This window comes from Cetorhinus maximus, chromosome 23, assembly GCF_964194155.1.
Source record: "Cetorhinus maximus chromosome 23, sCetMax3.hap1.1, whole genome shotgun sequence".
NCBI lineage: Eukaryota > Metazoa > Chordata > Chondrichthyes > Lamniformes > Cetorhinidae > Cetorhinus > Cetorhinus maximus.
In genome coordinates this window covers 31,044,197-31,071,907 of record NC_135901.1, presented here as the reverse complement: position 1 = coordinate 31,071,907, position 27,711 = coordinate 31,044,197, and the positions used below count along the sequence as shown (strand labels likewise).

At 48.1% G+C, this 27,711-nt stretch overlaps 3 protein-coding genes and 1 long non-coding RNA gene across 5 annotated transcripts in view; 1 reads left to right on the top strand and 3 right to left on the bottom strand.

The window, feature by feature from the left end:
- Nucleotides 1-27,711, bottom strand: part of LOC144697120 (uncharacterized) — a 432,856-nt gene that overhangs the window by 197,551 nt on the left and 207,594 nt on the right. The window lies entirely within an intron of this gene.
- Nucleotides 1-27,711, top strand: part of LOC144697359 (uncharacterized) — a 226,542-nt gene that overhangs the window by 44,095 nt on the left and 154,736 nt on the right. The window lies entirely within an intron of this gene.
- Nucleotides 1-27,711, bottom strand: part of LOC144697094 (uncharacterized) — a 391,382-nt gene that overhangs the window by 219,714 nt on the left and 143,957 nt on the right. The gene's annotated exons all lie outside the window — the stretch shown is intronic.
- LOC144697966 (uncharacterized) overlaps nucleotides 1-27,711 on the bottom strand; it is a 164,609-nt gene that overhangs the window by 88,113 nt on the left and 48,785 nt on the right. Inside the window, exons 5-6 of the mRNA XM_078569918.1 lie at nucleotides 26,803-26,950; nucleotides 26,349-26,483 (exon numbers count right to left, since the gene is read on the bottom strand). Of these exons, the coding sequence (XP_078426044.1) occupies nucleotides 26,349-26,483; nucleotides 26,803-26,950 (283 nt within the window). The remainder of the gene's footprint in view (nucleotides 1-26,348; nucleotides 26,484-26,802; nucleotides 26,951-27,711) is intronic.

The window sequence follows — 27,711 nt, the reverse complement described above, 5'->3', positions numbered from 1 at the left end:
ACTTACTAAACATTTTTCATGCCCTTTCTTTGATTTCCTCATTTCCTTTTTTACTTCGTCCCTGCACTCCCTATATTCGTCTCGGCTATCTGCAGTGCTTAGTTCTTTGTGCCTATCGTACGCTTTCTTTTTCTGTTTGATCTTCCCCTGTATTCCTCTAGATAACAGGGGTGTCTAGATTTGGCAGTACCACTCTTACTTTTGTTGGGGACATGTCTACTTTGTACAATTAGGATCTTGTTTTTTAGTGTTTCCCACTGTTTTATCCTCAAGCAGTGCTGTCCAGTCCACCTCAGCTAAGTCCCTTCTCATTTATGCAAAATTTGCCTTCCCCCAGTTCAAAACTTTTACTCCTGCCTTATCTCTGCCCTTTTCCATGGTAATGCTAAATCTAACTGAATTGTGATCACTGTCCCCGATATGGTCGCCAGCTGTCACTTCACCCACTTGCCCTTCTTCGTTCCCCAAGACTAGGTCTAGAATTGCAACTCCTCTCGTTGGGTTTGTCACTAATTGGTTGAAAAAATTTTCCTGGACACGCCACATGAATTTTTCTCCCCTTATATTGTTTGAATCCCAGCTGATATTAGGATAGTTGAAGTCTCCTACTATTACTGCCCTCTTGTTCTTACAAGCAGAAATTTGCCTACATATTTGTTCTTCTATCTCCCTTTCACTGGGGGTCTGTAGTATACTCCCAGTAGTGTGACTGCCCCTTTTTTATTACTAAGCTCAATCCATAAAGCCTCGTTTGTTGACCCATTTAGTATATCATCCCTTCTCACAACTGGAATTGATTCTTTAACCATTAGTGCTACCACCAACCACCCCCCGCCCCCTCCTTTTTTATCTCCTACTCTATCGTGTCTGAAGACTTTATAACCAGGGATATTAAGCTGCCAGTTTTGTCCCTCCTTTAGCCAGGTCACTGTTATAGCAATGACATCCTGCAGCCATGTGTCTACCTGTGCCCTTAACTTATCTACCTTGTTTGTAATACTCCTTACATTGAAGTATAAACAGTTTAACCCCGTCAATTTCCCTTGCTGGACACTGTAAACTTTGCTTCTCCTGTAACTCCATGTCCATCACAATGTCCCTAGCTAATGTTCTACCTCCATTTTCCTGATCTGAATCTGACCTATCTGATCCTACTCCTGGGATCCCATCCCCCTGCCACCCTAGTTTAAATACTCCCCAACAGAACTAGCAAAAGCCCCCGCAAGGACACTGGTCCCAGCTCTGCCTGGAGGGTTGTAAATGTTCCACCATATTTGTAAAAGGAGAGAGGGGTAATCCCTGACTGAAGCGACAGAGCAGTGTTAATGCCTGTTAAGAGGAAATTTCTGAGGTCATAATCGAGGGCAAGAGTTAAAAAATGCTTTCCAAATGAACAGAAGTGTGTATACGTTAATGGAAAATCATATGTGATAAGCTGAATGGAGTTGATTGTAACTAACGAGAGGGTTGATGAGGGAAGTGAGGTTGATGTTATGCATTTGAAGAAAGTGTGATCAAGTCCCATTTAATGGAGTTGTTATAGAAACTGAAACCCATGGATTAAAAGGACAGTGACAGTGTGGATATAGAGGTTGGCTAGGAGACAGAAAGCAGTGAGAAATGGTGAACGATGGTTATTCAGACTGGAGGGGAATATAGAATGATGTTCACTGGGGGTCGAGTTTAGGACCACTGCTCCTTGCGATACACAGAAATAACATAGGCTTCTTTATAAAGATATTTGCAGATCACAGGAAGTTAGAATTTTAAACAGTGAGGTGGATAGTAGTAAGCTTCCGGAAGATATATACTGATTGGTGAAATGGAGAGACAAGGAGTAAATGAAATTGAATTCAGGGAGGTGTGAAGGGTACATTCTGGAGGAGGAATGATGAGAGGCAATATAAACTAACTAGGATTATTTTATAAAAACAAAAAGCTACTGCGGATGCTGGAAATCCAAAACAAAAACAGAATTACCTGGAAAAACTCAGCAGGTCTGGCAGCATCGGTGGAGAAGAAAAGAGTCGACGTTTCGAGTCCACATGACCCTTCAACAGAACTGAGTATAGTTAGGAGAGGGGTGAAATATAAGCTGGTTTAAGGTGGGGGGCGGGGGGAGAGAAGTTGAGGGTGGGGTGGTTGTAGGGATACTATACCCCCTGACTTCACTATACCCCCTGACCTTCCCCTCTCCGATGCTGAACGTTCAGTGCTCAGCAAAGGACTTAGTTTCATACCCTTATGCCCTCATTTCAATGAATTTCGGGCTCGGCACGATGCTGAACTCTTCTTCCGCCGTCTTCATCTCCACGCTCACTTCTTTGGGCAGGAGTCCTCTCCTGACATGTCCTCCTTCAACGGATCCTTTTACCCACCTCCAATATTCTCCCTCCACCTGGACCCCTCCCTCTGGATTCTTACCTTCTCTTGATCTTTTCATCGAGAACTGTCGGCGTGACATTAGCCGTCTCAATTTCTCAGCTCCTCTCACCCATTCTAATCTGTCTCTCTCTGATCTTACTGCACTCCGTTCTCTCAGGTCCAACCCCAACATTGTCATCAAACCCGCTGACAAGGGTGGTGCTGTTGTTGTCTGGCGCACTGACCTCTACCTCGCAGAGGCTGAGCGTCAACTCGCAGACACTTCCTCCTACCTCCCCCTGGACCATGACCCCACCACAGAACATCAAGCCATTGTTTCCAGGACTGTCACTGACCTCATCTCCTCTGGAGATCTTCCCCCCACAGCTTCCAACCTGATAGTCACCCAACCTCGGACGGCCCACTTCTACCTCCTACCCAAAATCCACAAACAGAACTGTCCCGGCAGACCAATCGTGTCAGCCTGTTCCTGCCCCACGGAACTCATTTCTCATTATCTTGACTCCCTTCTCTCTCCCCTTGTCCAGTCCCTTCCCGCCTACATCCATGATTCCTCTGACACCTTACACCACATCAACAATTTCCAGTTCCCTGGCCCCAACCACTTCCTCTTCACCATGGATGTCCAATCCCTCTACACCTCCATCCCCCACCAGGATGGTCTGAGGGCCCTTAGCTTCTTCCTTGAACAGAGGCCTGAACAATCCCCATCCACCACTACTCTCCTCCGTCTGGCTGAACTTGTTCTCACACTGAACAATTTCTCCTTTAACTCCTCTCACTTCCTCCAAATAAAAGGAGTGGCTATGGGTACCCGCATGGGCCCCAGCTATGCCTGTCTCTTTATGGGGTATGTGGAACATTCCTTGTTTCAATCCTACTCCGGCCCCCTCCCACAACTCTTTCTCTGGTACATCGATGATTACTTCGGTGCTGCTTCATGCTCTCGTCGGGACCTGGAAAAATTTATTAATTTTGCTTCCAATCTCCACCCCTCCATCATTTTCACATGGTCCATCTCTGACACTTCTCTTCCCTTCTTTGACCTCTCTGTCTCAATTTCTGATGATAGACTGTCCACCAATATCGATTACAAGCCTACCAACTCCCACAGCTACCTCGACTACAGCTCCTCACACCCCGCTTCCTGTAAGGACTCCATCCCATTCTCTCAGTTCCTTTGCCTCAGTCGCATCTATTCTGATGACGCTACCTTCAAAAACAGTTCCTCTGACATGTCCTCCTTCTTCCTTAACCGAGGTTTTCCTCCCACGGTCGTTGACAGGGCCCTCAACCGTGTCCGGCCCATCTCCCGCGCATCCGCCCTTCTCCTCCCTCCCAGAAACATGATAGGGTCCCCCTTGTCCTCACTTATCACCCCACCAGCTTCCGCATTCAAAGGATCATCCTCCGCCATTTCCGCCAACTCCAGCATGATGCCACCACCAAACACATCTTCCCTTCACCCGCCCTGGTGGCATTCCGTGGGGATCGTTCCCTCCGGGACACCTGGTCCACTCCTCCATCACCCCTTACTGCTCAACCCCCACCTATGGCACCTCCCCATGCCCACGCAGAAGATGCAACACCTGCCCCTTCACTTCCTCTCTCCTCACCGTCCAAGGGCCCAAACACTCCTTTCAAGTGAAGCAGCATTTCACTTGCATTTCCCCTAACTTAGTCTACTGCATTCCTTGCTCCCAATGCGGTCTCCTCTACATTGGAGAGACCAAATGGAAACTGGGCAACCGCTTTGCAGAACACCTGCGGTCTGTCCACAAGAAAGACCCAAACCTCCCTGTCGCTTGCCATTTTAACACTCCACCCTGCTCTCTTGCCCACATGTCTGTCCTTGGCTTGCTGCATTGTTCCAGTGAAGCCCAACGCAAACTGGAGGAACAGCACCTCATCTTCCGACTAGTCACTTTAGAGCCTTCAGGACTGAATATTGAATTGAACAACTTTAGATCTTAAACTCCCTCCCCCCATCCCCACCCCATTTCTTCCCCCTCCCTTTTGTTTTTTTCAATAATTTATATAGATTTTTCTTTTCCCACCTATTTCCATTATTTTTAAATCTACAACTAATACCTTGCCAGTCTTTCCACCCCACCCCCAATAGAGCTGTACCTTGAGTGTCCTGCCATCCATTCTTAATTAGCACTTTTCTTAGATAATATCACCACCTTCAACACCTCTTTGATCCTTTTGTCTGTGACATCTTTTGATTATCTGCTCCTATCACTGCTTGCTTGTCCCTACAACCACCCCACCCTCAACTTCTCTCCCCCCGCCCCCCACCTTAAACCAGCTTATATTTCACCCCTCTCCTAACTATACACAGTTCTGTTGAAGGGTCATGTGGACTTGAAACGTCGACTCTTTTCTTCTCCACCGATGCTGCCAGACCTGCTGAGTTTTTCTAGGACTATTTTAAACAGCCTACAGGAACAGAGGATACATGATACATGTACACATTTCTTTATCACTGGAAGGACAAGTTGATAAGATTGTTAAAAATGTACAGGATAGGATACAGAAAAAAATACAAACAAAGGATATTGGACTGTATAAATAGAGGCAAAGATTGAAAAAACAAGGAAGCTATGCTAAAGCATTTTACATCACCGCTTAGTTCTCAGCTGAGGAATTGTGTCCAATTCTGGTGATGACACAATGGAAAGGATATGAGGGTCTTGGAGAGGAGATTGACTGGGATGGTGTCAGGGATGAGGGATTTCAGTTACCTGGAGGGACTAGAGAAGGATATGAGTGTCTTGGAGAGAGGACAGAGGAGATTGACTGAGATGCTGCCAGGAAAGTTGGATTTCAGTAACATGGGGAGACCAGAGAAGCTGGGATTGTTCTCCTTCCAGTGCAGGTAAAGGGGAATTGAACAGAGGTCTCCAAATTAACGTGGAGTTTTGCGAGAGTACGGAATAAGGAACAGTAACAAGACTTACAATAATTGGTAAAATAAGCCGAGGGGACATAAAGAGAACAATTTTTATAATCTGGAATACGCGGCCTGGAGACATGGTGGAGCAGGTTCAAGAGTAAAATTTCGAGCGAGTGTGCACGATGCCTACATCCTGAGTCGCTTGCAGATCCCTGATATCTTCCAGGGTCCACAGAGTCTGCAGGGTTGGCTCCTTGGGAACAAGGACTACCCGCAAAGGCCATGGCTGATGACAACCGTGCGGCGGCCTCAGACTGCAGCAGAGTGGTGCTATAATGAGGCTCATGCAGCAGCTGACAACTTGGTTGAAGATGCGGTTCCGGTGCCTGGACCGGTCAGGTGAAGCCCTGCAATGCAGTCCACAGAGGGTGTCACACATCGTCATCGACTGCTGCTCCCCACTGCAATGGGAGAGGAGGAGATGGAGGAGCTGCACGCCTCCTCAATGAGGAGGACGCCAATGGGGATGAGGGTGAGTCGGTCCTCGATGGTGACGACGACGGGGATGAGGCTCTTGCAGTGGCTAGACGAGGCAGGCACACTTGTGAGGCCCTCAGAGCTGCCAGATTCGTGGAGGATGATGGTGACATGCAGTGAGGCACCTCCATAGATCCTCACACCACAGCTGTGAACGTTTGACTGTGAGAATTCTCCTTTCATGGAGATGCAATGGAGGCCCTAATACTCGTTAAATTGCAGGAAGACGATGACGGCATACAGCGAGGACACTCCATAGATCTTCACAGAGCCTCTGAGAATGTCTGACTCCTGTATGGCTGAGGGCAGCTCGTTTGCGCTCCATGATCAGGGCCATCTCAGAGATGCAGCCATGAAACGTTAGATGCATCTGTTGCTGTGTACGCCTTCAGCACCTCAGCCCTTCTAGGACAGAGCTCGCCCCCCACTCCCCTTCCCTCTTTACAGAGATTCCCCTCACTGCAGTGCCTGCTTCATTTGTTGGCCATGTTTCAGATCCAGATGCATCGTAACCACAGTCCCCAGACCTCTCCCAGTGTTAGGTCACCAAATTCTCTGTCCTCCCTGAATGTATGCAGCAGCTCACAACACAACCTCCAGAGAACCATTCACAGCTTCCCCACTAACTTTCCAGCAATTGGATAAATAATTAAAAGGCAACCATTTGCAGGATGAAGAGAAATGGGCCGGGGAATGGGATTAATTGGAGAGACGGGGCCATAGAGGGATTCAAACACAAGAATGAGAGTATTAAAATGGAGCTGTCGCCAGACCAGGAACCAATGTAGGGCCGTGAACACAGGGGTGATGGGTAACGGGATTTGTGTGAGCTAGATCATGGACAGGAGAGTTTTGGATGAGCTGAAGTTTATGAAGATTTGTGACTGGAATTGTGTGGCCAGGATAACATTGGAATAGCCGAGTTTGGGTTTGGCAGAGACACACATGAGGGTTTATTCAGCAGTTGGGCTGAGACAGAGGTGGAGATGGGTGATCTGATGAAGGTGGCATTGGGCAGGACTGGGGCTGGAGAGAACAGGGGGTCAGAAATCAACTTAGGGTCAAGGGGAACATGAAGGTTGTGGACAGCCCCCGATATCAGCCAGAGAGTGGGTTGGGGTGGGGGGGGGGTGGGTTTGGTGTGGAGGGGGGGGGGTGGAGCTGGCAGATACGAATGGAGTTAGTGACTGGAACTGAAGAAAATAGCTTCTTTCTTCCAAAATTTTAAATGACCAGACCAGTAATACAGTTAAACATGTGAATAGAATAAATAGCTGGATAGAACATCAGGCTTAAAAGTGGACAAATCTCCAGGTCCGGATGATTTGTGTCCCAGACTGCTGAGGGAGATAAGGAAGGAGATCACAGGAGCCCTGACCCAAATTTTTATTTCCTCTCCGGCCACGGGGAAGGTGCCAGAGGACTGGAGAACAGCTAATGTGGTTCTGCTATTTAAGAATGGTTGTAGAGATAAGCCAGGGAACTACAGGCCAGTGAGTCTCACGTCAGTGGTCAGGAAAGTATTGGAGAAAATTCTGAAGGAGAGCATCTATCTCTACTTGGTGAGGCAAGGTTTGATCAGGGATATTCAGCATGGTTTTGTCAGAGGGAGGTCATGCCTAACAAATTTGATTGAATTTTTTGAGGAGGTGACCAGGTGTGTAGATGAGGGTGGTGCAGTTGATGTAGTTTATATGGATTTCAGCAAAGCCTTTGACAAGGTCCCACATGGGAAACTTATAAAGAAGGCAAATTCACATGGGATACAGGGTAATTTAATATAGTGGATTCAAAATTGGCTTAGTTGTAGGAGACAGAGGGTGATGACAGAATGATGCTTTAGTGACTGGAAGCCAGTGTCCAGTGGCGTACCACAGGGATCTGTGCTGAGTCCCCTATTATTTGTCATTTATATAAACGACATATATGACTATGTGGGAGGTAGGATTAGTAAGTTTGCGGATGACACTAAGATTGGCCGGATGGTTAACAGTGAGGTTGAGCTTCTTGGGCTACAGCAAGATATAGACGGGATGGTCAAATGGGCAGATAAGTGGCAGATGGAATTTAACCCTGAAAAGTGTGAGGTGATACACTTTGGAAGGAGTAATTTGACAAGGAAGCATTTAATGAACGGCATGACACTAGGAAGTTCTGAGGAACAAAGGGACCTTGGCATGTGTGTCCATAGATCTCTGAAGGCGGAGGGGCATGTTAGTGGGGTGGTGAAAAAGGCATATGGGACACTTGCCTTTATCAATCGAGGCATAGATTACAAAAGTAGGGAGGTCATGTTGGAGTTGTATAGAACCTTGGTGAGGCCACAGTTGGAGTACTGTGTGCAGTTCTGGTCGCCACATTATAGGAGAATGTGATTGCACTGGAGGGGGTGCAGAGGAGATTCACCAGGATGTTGCCTGGGATGAAACATTTAAGTTATGAAGAGAGCTTGGATAGACTTGGGTTGTTTTCGTTGGAGCAGAGAAGACTGAGGGGTGACCTGATCGAGGTGTACAAGATTATGAGGGGCATGGACAGGGTGGATAGGGAGCAGCTGTTCCCCTTAGTTGAAGGGTCAGTCACGAGGGGACATAAGTTCAAGGTGAGGGGCAGGAGGTTTAGGGGGAATGTGGGGAAAACCTTTTTTACCCAGAGGGTGGGGACGGTCTCGATTGCGCTGCCTGGGAGGGTGGTGGAGGGTGGTTGCCTCACACCCTTTAAAAAGTACTTGGATGAGCACTTGGTACATCATAACATTCAAGGCTATGGGCCAAGTGCTGATAAATGGGATTAGATAGGTAGGTCAGGTGTTTTTCATGTATCAATGCAGACTCGATGGGCTGAAGGGCCTCTTCTGCTCTGTGTGATTCTGTGATTCTGTGAGAGTCTCACCAATGACACCAGTAATAGCCAAGATGGGATAGTAACCCGCTTGAATGACCTGAAGTGTGTATCAAATCTGCCATTCTATAGGTACCCCATCTGGAGAAAGCCAAGGATAAACCCCTGTCCATTGTTGGAACATTCCAACCTTTTTTCTCAGGTTCTGATCCATTGTTGTAACATTCCAATCTATTTTTCTCAGGTTCTGATCCATTGTTGGAATGTCCCAATCTATTGTTGTCAGATTCTCATCCATTGTTCTAATATTCCAACCTATTGTTCTCAGATTCTGATCCTTTGTTGTAACATTCCATTCTGTTGTTCTCAGATTCTGTTCCATTGTTGTAACATTTCAACCTGTTGTTCTCAGATTCTGATCTCTCCTCTCCCTCTCCCTGGGGTTGATGATCCCTGTTAGCTTTGGAGGTAATGCTTCCACTGACACGATGGGTTAACACATTGAAAGGAGTCCCTTATTAACAGGTGAGGGAAACTCTCCAGTGACACAATTAGGATCCATGGAGACTGATATTAATTACAGTCACTGAACTAACAGGTTCAGCTAACCCCTTTCAATCCAACCCTTTTTTATATTACAATAACGTCAATCATTTACACAATCTGGATGGGATGTAAGAGGGTCACTGAGGGAAGGTATTGTGAAAATAGTGGAGGTGCTGACCATAATTTTTCAATCCTCCTTGGGTATGGGGGTGGCACCTGAGGACTGGAGGGTTGTAAGTGTCCCACCCTGTTTATAAATGGAAAAAGGAGTAAACCCTAATTGAAGCTACAGATCAGTCAGCATAAAGTCAGTTATGGGGAAATTACTGGGGTCATAATCAAGGGCAAGGATTAAAAAATGCATTATAAATTACCAAAGTGTGGATATGTTAATAGAAAATCATACCTCATAAACTCAGTGGCGTTCATTGTAAGTAACGAGAGGGCTGATGAGGGAAGTGAGGTTGGTGTTATTCATTTGAACAAAGTGTGATCAAGTCCCATTTAATGGAGTTGTTGCAGAAACTGAAACCCATGGATTAAAAGGACAGTGACAGTATGGATATAGAGGTTGGCTAGGAGACAGAAAGCAATGAGAAATGGTGAACGATGATTATTCAGCCTGGAGGGGAGTATACAGTGATGTTCACTGAGGGTCGAGATTAGGACCACTGCTCCTTGTGATACATATAAATAACATAGGCTTCTTTATAAAGAATAGAATTTCAACATTTACAGATCACAGGAAGTTGGAATTTTAAACAGTGAGGAGGATAGTAGTGAGCTTCCGAAAGATATATACTAATCAGTGAAATGGAGAGGCACGGAGCAAATGAAATTGAAGACGTGTGAAGGATACATTTGGGAGGGGGAATGAGGAGAGGCAATACAAAATAACTAGGACAATTTTAAACGGGCTACGGGAACAGAGCAGATACCCATACACACTTCGTTGTCACAGGAAGGACAAGTTGATAAGATTGTTAAAAATGTTCCCGATAGGATACGGAACAAATACAAATGTAGGATATTGGACTTTGTAAGCAAAGGTAAAGATTGAAAATACAAGGAAGTTATGCTAAAGTTTTATACATCACTGCTTAATCCTCAGCTGAGGAATTGTGTTTAATTCACGACATAGTGGAAAGGATGTGAGGGTATTGGAGAGAGGACAGAGCATATTGACTGGGATGGTGTCAGGGATGAGGGATTTCAGTTACATGGGGAGACCAGAGAAGCTGGAATTGTTCTCCTTAGGTCAGTGAAGGTAAAGGGGAATTGAATAGAGGTCTCCAAATTAATGTGGAGTTTTGCGAGAGTAAATAGCAAGGAACAGTAACAAGATTTACAATAATTGGTAAAAGAAGCCATGGGGGCATAAAGAGAATAATTTTTATAATCTGTAATACACCGCCTGGAGACATGATGGAGCAGGTTCAATAGTAAGTTTCGAAAGGGTACTGGATAATCACTGACAAGGGGGATTTGCAGAGAACTGGGCAAAGGGCAGACAAGAGGGACAATAGAGAATACTGTCGGGAAGGTACAATAATTTTCATAGTGATATTGGAATTTATTGTAAGGTAGAGTAATAGTGGGTACTGTGTCTATGTGTGTGTGTGGGTGGACTTAATTGAAGTAAAGGCAGCTAGTCTGAAGGCTTTGATGTAACAGAAGGTAAGCTAGGTTTGAAGTGTTAGGTAGGTAAACATAGGTGCAAAGGGAATATTTGCATTTTAAAATAAGCCAGACTATCTTGCATTCAAAAGAGGGGGCTAGGAGAAGTTAAGAAACATAGTGTTTATTTTTCTCAAAGATTACTGGTAAAATTGGCACTTGAATAGATTTTTATTGCTAGAGAGGTAAAAGTCCAAAGACATGGTGAAGCAATGGGAATTTGCATTCAAAGGGGAAAACATGCATAAAGGAGAGAAGGCTGTGTGTAAGGGCAGGCATTCTAAAATCTAATACAAGTGTGAAAAGCCTCCAGCATCTAAGCCTTAAGATGCTGTCTACGAGGAACTTAAGCTGAGAAAAATGCACTGTCTGGGAGGGTGCTGGAGGCGGGTTGCCTCACATCCTTTAAAAAGTACCTGGATGAGCACTTGGCACGTCATAACATGCAAGGCTATGGGCCAAATGCTGGTAAATGGGATTAGGTAAGTAAGTCAGGTGTTTCTCACGTGTCCGTGCAAACTCGATGGGCCAAAGGGCCTCTTCTGCACTGTGTGATTCTGTGATTCTGAAAAACTCACTATGAATTCAGGGTTCAGGGTATTGTGAGTTACTTTGCCCGAGTCTTTTAAAATCTATGAGTGGAATTTTCCCAGAATTGCACTAAGTGCGGTAGCGGGCGGGTAAAATGGAATCCTACCTGCTGATGAAAATGGCGGGTTTTCAACCGTATCTTCCTGAGCCTGCCTCATTATTTATGCATTCCCAGGAAACACGCCGTTCCCATGGCGTGGGTGGTGGGGGGCTCCCATTCGCCCGGTCGCCATCACCCTGCTGTTGCATCACACCTGCTGCCATCTTTAAAAGGACATGGCCAGCAAAGGCAAAAAGTCTGCAGTGCTCCCCCACCCCTCCCTTCAATGATGGGTCCCTCGAGCGACTGCTGGATGCCATGCAGGCCCGACGGGATGTGCTCTACCCCCGCTCCGGCCACAGGATGGGGAGCAATGTCACCAACCCAGGCGGTGGCAGCGGTGGTCAGTGCGAACACCCTGCAGAGGAGGACAGCCACCCAGTGCTGCAAGAAGGATGAATGATCTCCTCTGTTCCACCAGGGTAAGACACTCTTTTCATCACTCCCAACTCACACACTCTCAAACCCATCACACATCCACAGGGCCCTCACTCACTGCCAGCACAAGGGACATCACCATTCAGTCTTTCACATGCACCGTCATTGTCCTCATCCCGTCCATGGGACCACTCACCCACACAGGCCAGGCATACTTATCATCTGGCTTGGCAGGCGCCCTGATATTCTCCCCCCATCTCTATCCATGCAGGACAAACTGGCTCACAACAGGAAAGAAACGTCGCAGACAGGTGGAGGGATGCCGGAAATCAAAGTTCTGACAGAATTCAAAAACAGAGCCATCCAGCTGGCCAGCGATGACTGGGACTGGTCCTGTGCCGATGGGGAGGTCGGCGCTGCTCTACCAAGTGAGGATCCAGCAGTGCAACATCCATCAGTCAACTATGTGTCCTCTTTCACAGGCCACTGCCATGTCCTAATTATCTCCCCTTGCTTTCGCAGGCACATCTGCCAAACAGCCGACAGATTCCATGACCCAGGGCCCCCAATCAAGCCCCAAAGAAACCTCTGAAGAGGAATCCGGAGGCACCCTCCCTGAAGTCCCGTCACAGCGCTCACCTACACCCCCCACCAGTGCAGAGGCACACACCTCGGTGGGACCTAGCTTTCGAGTCGCCTCGGAAGCACAGTTGGGATCACGTCACATTTTCTGATCCATAGTAGACAGAGGCAGGGACTTCCCAGGTGTCTGGCACTCGGAGGGCTGCTGGAGGCTAGAACGCTGCTGAGTTCGAGTCAGATGACGAGCCCCTGGACAAGGTCGTGCCACCGTTGCTGGAGCTGCAAAGGCAAGCTCGGGGTCAACAGGAAGGGATGTCTGCTGCACTCCTCAGGTTGCAAGGCTCGATGGAGGAGTCCATCCACCTTCAGACTGAGGTGACAGCCTCGGCACTGCAACGCACCGAGGTCAACACTGGCCAGATGGTGACCGCCACAGAGACCTTGGTCCAGGACGTCGCTACTGCGCTGCTGTGCGGGCTTAACTCCATTGCTGATGCCAGAGTTGCCCTCCAACAGTATGTACGTGAGAGGGGTGCTGGGCAGCTCAAGCTCACTCCAGCTACCCCTTCCGCTCATGGAGTCAGCCAGGGCCCTCGAGCACCCATAGAGAGAAGGATTAGCAGGTACACGCTCCGGGGCAATCCATGCAGGTCACTTTGGGAGTGACCAGCCCATCCAAATCCCCTCTTTCTGTGACCTCCCCAGATCCAGCTCCATAGGCCAAGGAGGCTGCCTCCATCTCTGCTGTGGATGTCCAGGGAGCACCAAGACATACCAAGGCAGGGTTAGGAAAGTTAGGTAAAACTAGTTGCACGGCCTGTGCACGGGTGTTGATAACTTGTACATACTGTTCACTGTTGTCAATAAACTCCTAATAATGTCTCCCTGCCTGTGGCTCCTTGTTCTGATGAGCAGTGTTCTTGTCACTCAGATGTGAAACCTTTCAGCACAAGATAAAGGCAGGTGTCTCAGTCCAGGGCCTCTTCCCTGTGCTCGGTGTGGCCTTCAGGCCACAGTGATGGTCCAGCCTCACGCTCCCTGGAAACATTACTAATTCCTGCACCTAGGCAGCGCTGGTCATTGCTGCCAGAATGTAGTGGGCAGGCACCATGGAGTTTTCTCATACTCTCTGTGTGCTCCCAGCGTCTATAAGTTGGGGCTGGCCCCCATCACACCAGCATCTGCGACCAATGATGCTGTGCACCAGCTCCTAAAGGGCTGAGCTGCTGAAGGCGGACATAGCATCAGATGCATCTAAAGTTTCATGGCTGCATCTCTGAGTTGGCCCTGATCAGAGATCGCAAGCGAGCTGCCCTCAGCCAGACAGGAGTCAGACATTCTCAGAGGCTATGTGAAGATCTATGGAGTGTCCTCACTGCATGTTGTCATCATCGTCCTGCGATTTAGCGACTATTAGGGCCTTCACTGCATCTCCATGACTCTGTGGACCCTGGAAGATATCAGGGATCTGCAAGCGACTCAGAATGTAGGCATCGTGCACACTCGCTCGAAACTTTACTCTTGAACCTGCTCCATCATGTCTCCAGGCCGCGTATTCCAGATTATAAAAATTGTTCTCTTTATGCCCCCACGGCTTCTTTTACCAATTATTGTAAATCTTGTTACTATTCCTTATTCCTTACTCTCGCAAAACTCCACATTAATTTGGAGACCTCTGTTCAATTCCCCTTTATCTTCACTGACCTAAGGAGAACAATCCCAGCTTCTCTGGTCTCCCCATGTAACTGAAATCCACCTTCCCTGGCAGCATCCCAGTCAATCTCCTCTGTCCTCTCTCCAAGACCCTCATATCCTTTTCTAGTCTCCCCAGGTAACTGAAATCCCTCATGCCTGACACCATCCCAGTTAATCTCCTCTGTCCTCTCTCCAAGACCCTCATATCCTTCTCTGGTCTCCCCATGTAACTGAAATCCCTTATCCCTGACAGCATCTCAGTCAATCTCCTCTGTCCTCTCTCCAAGACCCTCACATCCTTCTCTAGTCTCCCCATGTAACTGAAATCCCTCATCCCTGACACCATCCCAGTCAATCTCCTCTGTCCTCTCTACAAGACACCCATATCCTTCTCTAGTCTCCCCATGTAACTGAAATCCCTCATCCCTGACAGCATCTCAGTCAATCTCCTCTGTCCTCTCTCCAAGACCCTCACATCCTTCTCTAGTCTCCCCATGTAACTGAAATCCCTCATCCCTGACACCATCCCAGTCAATTTCCTCTGTCCTCTCTCCAAGACCCTCATATCCTTCTCTAGTCTCCCCATGTAACTGAAATCCCTCATCCCTGACACCATCCCAGTCAATTCCTCTCCAACACCCTCACATCCTTTCCACTGTGTTGTCACCAGAATTGGACACAATTCCTCAGCTGAGAACTAAGCGGTGATGTAAAAAGCTTTAGCATAGCTTCCTTGTTTTTTCAATCTTTGCCTCTATTTATACAGTCCAATATCCTTTGTTTGTATTTTTTCTGTATCCTATCCTGTACATTTTTAACAATCTTATCAACTTGTCCCTCCAGTGATAAAGATATGTGTACATGTATCATGTATCCGCTCTGTTCCTGTAAGCTGTTTAAAATTGTCCTAGTTAGTTTATATTGCCTCTCCTCATTCCTCCTCCAAAATGTACCCTTTACACGTCCCTGAATTCAATTTCATTTACTCCGTGTCTCTCCATTTCACCAATCAGTATATATCTTCCTGAAGCTTACTACTATCCACCTCACTTTTTAAAATTCCAAATTCCTGTGATCTGCAAATGTCTTTATAAAGAAGCCTATGTTATTTCTGTGTATCGCAAGGAGCAGTGGTCCTAAACTCGACCCCCAGTGAACATCATTCTATATTCCCCTCCAGTCTGAATAACCATCGTTCACCACTTCTCACTGCTTTCTGTCTCCTAGCCAACCTCTATATCCACACTGTCACTGTCCTTTTAATCCATGGGTTTTAGTTTCTATAACAACTCCATTAAATGGGACTTGATCACACTTTCTTCAAATGCATAACATCAACCTCACTTCCCTCATCAACCCTCTCATTACTCACAATGAACTCCATTAAGCTTATCAGATATGATTTTCCATTAATGTATACACACTTCTGTTCATTTGTAAAGCCTTTTTTAATTCTTGCCCTCAATTATGACCTCAGAAATTTCCTCATAACCAACATTATGCTGACTGCTCCGTCGCTTCAGTCAGGGGTTACCCCTCTCTCCTTTTATAAACAGGGTGGAACATTTACAACCCTCCAGCCCTCAGGTACCACTCCCATATCCAAGCAGGGTTGAAAGATTATGGTCGGCCCCTCCACTATTTTCACATTCCCTTCCCTCACTGACCCTCATACATCCCATCCAGACCGGGTAAATGTTCGACTGTATTGTGATATAAAAAAGGGTTGGATTGAAAGGGGTTAACTGAACCTGTTTGTTCAGTGACTGTCAACATCAGTCTCCATGGATCCTAATTGTGTCACTGGAGAGTTTCCATCTCCTGTTAATAAGGGACTCCTTTCCATGTGTTCTCCCATTGTGTCAGTAGGAGCATCACCTCCCGCACTAAAAGGGATCAGCGGCTGCAGAAAGAGGGAGAGGAGAGATCAGAATCTGAGAACAAAAGTTGGAATGTTACAACAATGGATCAGAATCTGGGAGCAATAGATTGGAATGTTCTAACAATGGACAGGGGTTTATCCTTGGTGCTTTCCTGGCTTTCTCCAGATGGGATACCTTTAGCATGGCGGATACGGTACACACTTCAGGTCATTCAAGCGGGCTACTATCCCATCTTGGCTAGTATTGGTGTCCCTGGTGAGTCTCTCTATCTAGCTATTTATTCTAAAAGCATGTTTAACAGTATTACTGGTCTGGTCAATTAAAATTTGGAAAGAATGAAGCTATTTCTTCAGTTCGTCACTAAATCCATTCCATTCGCACCCCACCCCCCACCTCCCCCCCCCCCCCCCCACCCCCACACCCGCTCTCTGGCTGATACCTGAGGCTGTCGACAACCTTCATGCTCCCTTTGACCCTGAGCTGATTTCTGACCCCCTGTTCTCTCCATCCCCAATCCTGCCCACTACCACCTTCATCAGATCACCCATCTCCACCTCTGCCTCAGCCCAGCTGCTGAATAAACCTTCATGTGTGTTTCTGCTAAATCCCGACTCTGCTATTCCAATGTTATCCTGGCCACACAATTCCAGTCACAAATCTTCATAATCTTCAGCTCATCCAAAACTCTGCTGTCCATGTTCTAATTCACACAATTCTCGTTTATCCATCACCACTGAGTGCACGACCGACATTGGTTCCTGGTCTGGCTACAGCTCCATTTTAATATCCTCATTCTTCTGTTTGAATCCCTCTATTGCCCTGTCTCTCCAATTAATCCCACTCCCCGGTCCGTTTCCCTTCATCCTGCAAATTGTTGCCTTTGAATTATTTATCCAATTCTGTTGCAGGAAAGTTATTGGGGGAGCAGTGAGTGCTTCTCTGGAGGTTGTGTTGTGAGCTGCTGCATACATTCAGGGAGGACAGAGGATTTGGTGACCTAACTCTGCATGAGGTATGGGGACTGTGGTTACTGTGCATCTGGATCTGCAACATGGCCAACAAATGAAGCAGACACTGCAGTGAGGGGAAGCCCTGTAAAGAGGGAAAGGGAGGGGGGGACGCAGGCTCTGTCATACCCAGCCCAGGTTTTCAAAGAACACTTTACCAACCTACCCCTAACCCGGGAGCAGAGCGTGAGTGACTCTGATTCAACAATGGGGTGGTCACAGAGCTGTGTCACCTCCTCCAACACGACCTGGAGCCTCACACCAGGGTGAGGATGGTGCTGTCAGTGGCCGTTAAGGTCACAGTTTGATTGAAATTCTTTGGATCTGGAACTTTCCAGGCAGGAGCAGGTACCATATCCATCATCTCCCAGTGTGCTGTCCATCGAGGTATCCACTCGGTGACGGAGACCATCTGTTGCCTGGTGAGGCGAGTGCCTCGTTTTCTCCTTCAGGAGGGAGTAGCGGGATGGGGGCTGTGGGGGGGTTTCCATGAATTTCCCAGGATAGCAGGATTCCTGATGGTGGATGTGGCTCTGTGTAGCCCCCATGTCAAACGGGAGGAGTGCAGGGGCTGAAAGGAATCTGGCTCCATCCAGGTAGAGTTGGTGTGTGGCCATGCGCAGTGCATCATGTTGGAGAATGTCTACGACCCAGGCAGCAGCCACGGTCCCTTCATCCTGAAGCAGTCAGACATTCCCACCATCTCTGTTCCTCCACAGGGAAACTGAGAGCGGCTTTTCGGAGATGACGGCTGCCCCCTCGATTCATGTCTCACAAACACCCCCTCCCCATCCCACCCCACCTGTCCCCACCGCTAAGCAGCCATGTGAAAAGAACAGGTGAATACTGAGAGTAATGGAGCCCCCAGGAACATGGGGGAGCAGACCATCAGTGTGGTGAAGCAGTGGGCCTGATTCCTGAAGCACTCGGAGTGAAGCCTCCAGTACACACAGGAGCAGCTGCTCAAGCTCATGGTGTTCTGCTGAACACCCTTCATATCATCACCATCATGAGGGCACAGCATTGTCAACAGGAATCCGGGGGACATCTCAGGAGGGGGAGGAGGCAGGGGGGATATTCCCTTGGCACCTTCGACCCGGACCGGCTGTCAGAGAGGGGCTGCTCAGACTTCGGTTCCCACAGGACAATCCCCTTTTCCCACCATGGATCCCCCATTCCCCACTGTTACATTCGCCTGAGACGCCCCATCACAGCTTCCCCTTGGCACCTTCCTGTCATAGAAACAGGAACCTTTTCATTAACATCTTTACCCAACAGCACATCCACTTATACAAACAAAATTGAACAATTCGCCCTTGTGTGTTCCCTCAGTGCCTGTCCTGTGGGTTCCCTCGCCTTGCCTAGTGCTCCTACACAGTGTTTCCCCATTGATTGCAGCATGGCTGGTCTGGAAGGCTGCTGACTCTCACTAGGGGAGGCTGCACGTGGCCTTGCAGGACACCCTCGAGCAGCTCTGAGGCTTGAGGGCTCAGATTGGGGCCGCACCACTTCGACATGGGCAGTAGCAGTCTGGGCTGGCACAGGAACTGTCCATTCCCCTGGCCTAGCTGTAGCCCACTATTGCTCGGTGATTCAACACATACAGATTCCAACTCTGCACTAGTCTCCAATTTACACACAACGCAATATTTGAGCTGGTGGCTGTGTCGGACCAATTGACAGGGCTTCATCATCTCTGTGTCCTGTTGCTCTCTCTCTGTCTGTCTCTCTCTCTCTGTCTGTCTGTCTGCCTCTCTCTCTTTATCCGTCTCTCTATCTCTCCCTCTCTCTCTACGTCTGTCTGCCTCCCTCTATGTCTGCCTGTCTGTCTCTCCCTCTGTCTGTCTGTCTCGCTCTTCCTCTGTCTTTCTCTCTCTGTGTGCCTGTCTCTCTTTCCCCCTCTCTCTCTCTGTCTGGCTCTCTCGCTCTCTCTCTGTCTGCCTGTCCTCCCTCTCTCTCTCTCACTAGCAGTCTGTCTGTTGTCTCCCTCTTTCTGTCTGTCTCTCTCACTCCCCCTCTGTCTGCCTGTCCCCCTTTCTCTCTCGCTAGCTGTCTGTTTGCCTCCCTCTGTCTGCCTGCCTCCCTCTCTCTCTATCTCTCTCTTTATCTCCCTCTCTCTTGACCTCTGTCTGTCTCTCTCTCTCTGTCTGTCTCTCCCTCTGCCTACCTCTCTCTCTCTGACTTTGCCTCTCCCTTTTCCTTCTTCTCTCTATCTGGAATTTTTCGAGGATGCAACTAGTAGAGTTGATGAGTGGTTTATTTGGACTTTCAGAAGGCTTTCGACAAGCCCCACATAAGAGATTGGCGTGTAAAATTAAAGCGCATGGGATTGGGGGTAGTGTATTGAGATGGATAGAAAACTGGTTGGCAGACCGGAAATAAACAGTAGGAATAAACGGGTCTTTTTCCGAATGGCAGGCAGTGACTAGTGGGGTACCGCAGGGATCGGTGCTGGGACCCCAGTTATTCACTATATATGTGAATGATTTAGATGAGGGAATTAAATGTAATATCTCCATATTTGCAAATGACACAAAGCTGGGTGGGAGGGTGAGCTGTGAGGAGGATGCAGAGATGCTTCAGTGTGATTTAGACAAGCTGAGTGAGTGGGCAAATGCATGGCAGATGCAGTATAATGTGGATAAATGTGAGGTTATCCATTTTGGTAGCAAAAACAATAAGGCAGATTATTATCTGAATGGCTATAAATTGAGAGAGGGGAATGTGCAACGAGACCTGGGTGTCCTTGTACACCAGTCGCTGAAGTTAAGCATGCAGGTGCAGCAGGTGGTAAAGAAGGCAAATGGTATGTTGGCATTCATAGCCAGAGGATTCGAGTACAGGAACTGGGATGTCTTGCTGCAATTGTACAGGGCCTTGGTGAGACAACACCTGGAATATTGTGTGCAGTATTGGTCTGCTTATCTGAGGAAGGAGGTACTTGCTGTATAGGGAGTGCAGCGAAGGTTTACCCGACTGATTCCTGGGATGGCGGGACTGACATAGGAGGAGAGATTGAGTCGATTAGGATTATATTCGCTGGAGTTCAGAAGAATGAGGGGGGATCTCATAGAAACCTATAAAATTCTAACAGGACTAGACAGGGTAGATGCAGGAAGGATGTTCCCGATGGTGGGGGAGTCCAGAACCAGGGGTCACAGTCTGAGGATATGGGTTAGACCATTTAGGACTGAGATGAGGAGAAATTTCTTCCCCCAGAGAGTGGTGAGCCTGTGGAATTCGTTACCACAGAAAGTAGTTGAGGCCAAAACATTGTATGTTTTCAAGAAGGAGTTAGATATAGCTCTTGGAGTGAAAAGGATCAAAGGATATGGGGAGAAAGCGGGAGCAGGCTATTGAGTTGGATGATCAGCCATGATCATAATGAATGGCGTAGCAGGTTCGAAAGGCCGAATGGCCTACTCCTGTTCCTAGTTTCTATGTTTCTATCTTCCTCTGTCTCTTTGTCTGTCTCTCTCTTGCTTTCTCTGTCTATCTCTCTCTGTCTCACTCTGTCTGCCTGTCTCTCATTCTTTCTCTCTCTCTGTCTTTCTCTCTCTGACTGCCTTTCCCTCTCTCTCTCAGTCTCTCTCTCTCTATCTCTATCTCTCCCCCCCACCCCCCCTCCACCCCCTCTCTCTCTGTCTGTCTGTCTCTCTCTCCCTCTGTCTCTCTCTCTCTCTCTGCCTCCTGGGGATATGGCAGTTTTTGGGTATCATTGGAAATATAGAATCGGAAGGGGGTCATGGGGTGAGGCATTGGGGAGGGGAGGGTGGGTTGGAAAGCAAAAGGCGCACGGCCCCGCCATCTGCAGCTCGCACATCATTCCAGACAGCTGGATGAGGATGAGCTGGGAGTTCAGAGGGACATGAGGCAGGATGATTGCATCATCTCGAATATTCTCGGTGACATTGGATGCTACAGACTCTGTCACAGCCACTCCCGTGATATAGAGAACCATCTCCTCCCTCAGTTTCACTGGATGGAGCTTTGCCTGGTCCCTGCCTGTTCTCTGCCGCTTCCTGGGGTTATCAGATACCTGGTCCTGCAAGAGAGAGAGCAGTGTGTCAGTGATTGTGCTGCACTGTGCTTGAGTGATGTGCCTGCCTTAGCTGAATAGCTACAGGTATGTGGAGACAGTGAGGGGTGGGTGCTGGTATCAGTGGAAGGTGTGTGAGAGTGAGGTGCACTATGTGAATGTGAGGTGTGAGTCCTGAGGGGTGGGGATTGCTGAGTGATGAGGGCTGTGTTGCACTGAGCAGTGCGGGAGGTTGGTGGTGTTGCGGGTAGGAGGGGCCATGTAAATATGATTCCCTGACTTTTCCCACCCGCGTCAGCTCATTGAGCTCCTGCCCAAGCCTCGGTGTCAGACCTCCTGCATGGACCTCCCTGGTCACCTGCTCCCATTCCCTCCGGAGGGCGTTCCTTCAGGGTCCTCCCCACCCAACCCCCAACCCCAATGGAAACCTGGCCTCTGGCCTCCTGCCAACCTCCATGATTGAGGTTTCCAGTTCCACATCCCTGAACTGTGGCGCACACTCTCAGTTCTACTATTCCATTCACCTGTCTCCAATTGCAGCATTCACAAGCAGCGGCAGCAGCAGCAGCCTCCTGTGAATCAGAGCACCTTCCCTTTAAGAGGGACTGACTGCCTTTAAGAGCTGGAGACTGGCTGAAACACGTGCCAGTCTCACACACTGTTAGAGCCCCTGCTGAGCATGTGTTGTGCTGGGCAGCAGGGAGATCTAATGAAAATGAGAAGGCAGCACGCAGCCCCAACAGGAACAGACACAGACAGATCACAAATCGTGACCCCTGCACCCGAAAAGTAGCACAAACCTTCGTTTCCCTGTGTCTCCACGTTCCTTTTCTCTCTTTCACTCTGTCTCTCTCCAGGGCTTCACTCTCTGTCTCTTCCTCTTTGAGTCAGAGATTGATGAAACACAGAAGGAGTCATTCACCATCCAGCTCTGTGTCTGTCACACTGACCTGAGCAGAAGTTCCACTGTCACTCTGACCTACACCGCCACATGTCAGCAATGAAACACGGGAAGAGCGTTGTGTCAGTGCTGTCTCTTTGTGAGAGCTATTTCATTCTATGTAATGAGCTCCACTACCCCCTCATTCCCGAGACCCCTCTGTGATTCCTTTTGAAAGATATTTTTGAATCAATTACCTTAAATCAGTGTCTTCTTACTCCTGAAATTTCAGCCACTTGAACCAGTTTTACCTTAATTACTCTGTCAAAACCTTTCATGAATTTGAAATTCTAGATTATACCTCTTAACTGTTCTAAAGAGACCAATTTCAGCTTTTCCAATCTCTCCGTGTAACTGAACTCCCAGATCCCTGGAACCATTCTAGTAAATCACCTCTGCATTTTCACTGAGTCATTGAAATTCTGGCCAAAGTGTGCTCCTTAGAATTGGACACAATACTCCAGCTGGGATCTAACTAATCTAATTATGTGATCTTCCTGACTTTTGTTCCTTTATGTTTTAATATGCCTAAGGGATATCAGCGTGACATCACTGGAAGGGAAGTGTGTCGTGTGATCCTGTCTTAGTTTCACTTTTGCCTTTGAGCAGAGCATGTGCTCACACATACCTACACACACATACACTCACTGACTCACACACACACACACACATACACACACATACACTCACTGACTCATACACAAACACACACACACACATACTCACACACACATACACACACATACACTGACTGACTCACACACACACACACTCACACACACATACACACACATACACTCACTGACTCATACACACACACACATACTCACACAATCATTGACTCACACATACACTCACACACATACACACACTCTCACTCACTTACTCACACATACTCACACACACACACATACACTCATTGACTCACACACACACACACTCACAGACACATACACACACATACACTCACTGACTCACACACACACACACACACATACTCACGGGAGATGGGGGGAGGGTGGCTTGTAAAGCACAGTCCGAGCCCAGCCAACCCCTACACGCTCGCCCTGACCTGTCTCCCATACTCACTTGGGCCTATTGAGTGCCTCAGCTCAACACTGCGGCTGTTTTACCCGTGGCAGGAGGAGGCCAATGGGTAGCCTGGCAGCTTTTACTGAGCAGGCTGGTGTCCGGTAAGAGCGGCGGGACCTCCTTTGGGGGTTCCCTGGGCACATCAGAGGCACCCCTCTCAAGGTCAGACCCCCTTTAACACTCGCCCTCGGCCTCTCAAGCCTGCTCCATAACTGCACCCCACCTTGCTGGGTCCTGTCAGCCTGGCCTGGCCAATTCCCTGGATTTACCTTCAGTCCAACCTTCATACCTCCTCCTCTTCAGGGATTGGCTATAGTGAGCTGTTCCCTTAGGCACTGGCGTAGTGGTAATGTCACTGGGCTAGTAATCCAGAGGCCCAGCCTAATGCTCTGGGGGACAAATCCCACTGTGGTAGCTGTTGGAATTTAAATTCAGTTAATAACAGTCTGGAATTAAAAAGTTCATCTCAGTAATGGTGCCCCTGAAACCATTGTCGATTGTTGTAAAAGCCCATTTGGTTCACTAATGCCCTTTAGGGAAGGAAATCTGCCATCCTTATCGGGTCTGGACTACATGTCACTCCAGATCCACAGCGATGTGATTGACTCTTAAACACCCTCTGAAATGGCTGGGGAAGCCATTCACTTGTAATAAGCGACCACAAAGTCCAAAAGGAATGAAACTGGACAGATCACCTGGCATCAACCTAGGCACCGGAAAAGATAACGGTAAACCCAGCCCTGTCAACCCTCCTCCTTCCCACATCTGGGGGCTAGAGTCAAAATTGGGAGAGCTGTCTCACAGGCATGTCAAGCAACAGCCTGATATAGGCACAGAAACATGCCTTACAGATGATGTCCAACACACCACTATCACCATCCTTTGGTGTATCGTGTCCCACCTGTAGGACAGACCCAGCAGAGAGTGGCAGCACAGTGGTATACAGCTGGGAGAGAATTGCCCTGGGAGTCCTTAACATCGACTCTAAACTGTGTCTGCAGCAAGTGGTGAGGGAACCAAGAAGAGGGAAAAACACACTTAATCTCATCCTCACCAACCTGCCTGCTGCAGATGCATCTGTCCACGACAGTATCAGTAGGAGTGACCACTGCACAGTTGTTGTGGAGACCAAGCCCCGCCTTCACATTGATGATACCCTCCATTGTTTTGTGTGGCACTACCACCGTGCTAAATGGGATAGATTTCGAACACAGCTAGCAACTCAAGACTGGGCATCCATGAGGCACTGTAGGCCATCAGCAGCAGCAGAACCATACTCAAACACAATCTGTAGCCTCATGGCCTGGCATATCCCCCACTCTGCCATTACCATCAAGCCAGGGGAATCAACCCTGGTTCAAAGAAGAGTGAAGGAGGACATGTCAAGGCAAATGAGGTGTCAATCCTTTGGTAAGGATCTCTAGACAAACACAATGACCAGTTCTCCATTTACGCCAATCTCTGCAGAGACCTTAATTGTCTTGTCCTTTGTTATGCTTTGAGAGCATGCGCGCGCACGTGTTCGTATGTGTCTGTTGGAATTTTAAAGGCGGTAAATCATTACACTTCCAGATTACACATTGTATGTTAACCAGTTTTACAACTTGTTTTAACTTAAAGAGAGATTTTGTTTCATAATAAATCAATCATTCTGAATTTATTGAAAGAAGCCTGGTTAAAGTCTCTTTTATTCTGGGTCTAGCAGAAGCGAAGGTAAACATTTGGCCGTTTTGGTGAGTGAACTACATATTTACACCTATGGTGGGACCTGTGGAGCACTGGGGCTAGATAAACTAAACACTCCTCCCATCCTGGTCATAACACTGCAGAACTGATCTCTCCAGAGATTTACTCAATTCTGCAGGGTATTTCTTTTGTAAATTTTACAGAATCACCTCAGTTGAATAAATTCGGGCTTTACTCTATTCTTTACTTTTTTATTCAGTCTAGAACTTAAAATTTATTCAGCTTCGAACTTAGAAGAGAAAAACCCTTGTGTAACATTAACATTGTACTCAAGCACATGCCTGTATCTGTGATCTTTGGTAATTCCTTATTAATTCATCTTTTAAAATAAAACTTCTATTAAACTTCACCTGTTTGGGTTAAAGCTCTAAAAAGATCTTTATTTGTTGTTTATTGGTAAATAATTTATTAGTGGATTCAGATGGATCAACCTGTGCATCTTAAAACCTCAATCTACTCAAATATCATTACAAACCCCACAGCAGCCTCAGACAGACACCCAGAGTAGGTACAATGAAAATCACCTTCAAAGAAGGACTCTCATTGAACATGACATTAGCTCAAGATGTGGTTCAGATACCTCACCCACTCAGGGGGTTCTCTGCAGTCCGTACCTGCCAGGGTATCCCGTATGATTGTAGCTTGCTTCATGGTCCGCACCTTGGTGCTGAGGAGGGATCTGTCACTGGGACCGGAGGACGTCCAGGGAAGGGAGACTATACTCAAATGAGGAAGAGGAGGTCAAGGAGAAGGAGGAAGAGGATGAGGATATAGAGGTGAAAAGTGAGGGTGAAGGCCCACTGGAGGGTCCCTGGAGACACGGTGTATGATGTGGCCGCCGAAGGGCACAGGGTACAGGAGTCCATGCAGGACTTCATCGTGGCCAGAGACCTGTTCATCCAGCATCGCTTCATGTGATGTCCACCTTGGAAGAGTGTGAACCAAGAGCTGGAAGGGAGAGGAGTGGGTGTGAAACACCGAGGGCACGGCATTGTATCCATCATGTATCCGAGGACATGTCAGACATGAGGAAGGTTTACTGGGTGGGGCACGCAGGCTGCTGGTGAGAAAATGAGAGCCTCTGACCGCACACTGACTTCAACATCTTGTAAATATTGTGGAAATGGTTTGAATTATTTCACATGAATGTTCGGATTTCACCAGATAGATGGCAAATTCTTTTCTGTACAAAATGTATCTTAGCTAAACACCACTGAGAGCCAATCAGTGCTTGAGCCGCCGCGGTTCCCTGCGCTCACGGACATTCCTATGTAGTGTTCCCCCTGCTGCCTGTGACTGCCCTCCCACCTCCAGGGGGAACTGTGCTCAGAAACCTCTGCCTCTGACACCTCCTCCTGCACACTGATGCTGTGCTCATCACCCCTCTCCACTCTATGTCCACACTTGTACCGTCAGCAGTGTGGGTCTCTGGCCTGGTGTCTGCTGAGTGAGATGGTGGTGAGGGTACATCCACGGACACGTCTACGTCCTCCTCATGTCCGAGCCCTGAGTCCTCTTCAGGGAGTGAGATCTTAGCGCTGGGACCTGTGAGAGAAACACAAGGCAGTCTTGGTCAAAGAGTCATAGAGTTATACAGCACAATACAGGCCCTTCTGCCCATCGTGTCCGTGCTAGCCACCAAGCACCTATCTATTCTAATCCCATTTTCCAGCACTTGGCCCATAGCCCTGTGTGCGTTGGCGTTTCAAGCGCTCATCTAAATACTTCTTAAATGTTGTGAGGGTTCCTGCATCTACCGCCCCCTGGTCATGAGATGAGGTCATGCAGAGCGTCCTCTTTCTTAGTGACCTTCTTCCAAATCTATCCCGGTACTCAGTTGCTGCCACTTGGAGTTACCCATTACCATTAATGCCCAAGCGGTCACCGACATGCTCCATGGATGGTATTCTGGCAATGTTCATTTCCCTCTCCTCCACAGGTCGAATAGCATGGAGATGTGTGGTCCCTCCCCTGGTCCTCTGTAGCTCACAGGCATTGTGAGCCCTCTTCTCCTGCAAGGAAAAGAGGGAAAGGGCGATGTCCTGGCTCATCGAGTCACGGTGATTGGAAATCCCTCCAAGAACTCCACAGTTACTTCTCCTCATTTCCATCCTTGACCATTGACATTGTTGCTTCACCTTGGCCATGGGCCCATGATCCTGTAGACCTGTTGAGCATCACGCACCCTGTGTCCACCTGAGGCCTGACATGCTGCATACAGTAATACTGGGCTACATGCATGGCAGCGACATCTCACTCACGTTGCAGAGAGCAGGTCAGTGAAGCGCTTTTGGCACTGTATCCAGGTCCTCTGTTGTTCGCCAGCGGAGATGATGACATCCGTTCTCCTCACCCAAACTCCGGGGGGGACCTGGATCATTCAAGGAACACGATGTCCCCGTGTGGGTGTCTGTCTCTGTCAGGAGGATGTCCCAGTCGTGCTCCGTGAAGCGGGGCCACTGCTGCCTCCCGGGACTTCTGGTTCCCTCCTCAGTCTGCCATCCTGGGATAAGGGTATTGGAGGTACCTGGGGCAAGACGTGTGACACTCTTGGTGTTTCCCATGATTAACCACATGGGATGTATGCTCGTGAGGGGGAGGTGCTGCTCTGTGTGTGCCACATGAGGAAAGGCTTTGCACAGCACAGGCTGGGGGGCCTCAGCATTGCCTGGCAAGTGGAGAGGGCGACAAGCCATGTCCCAGTCACCAATGCAGTTAGTGCCCGAGGTCCTCCAGGAGCTTTCCTGACTTGGTTTGTTGTCCTTCTGGGGCT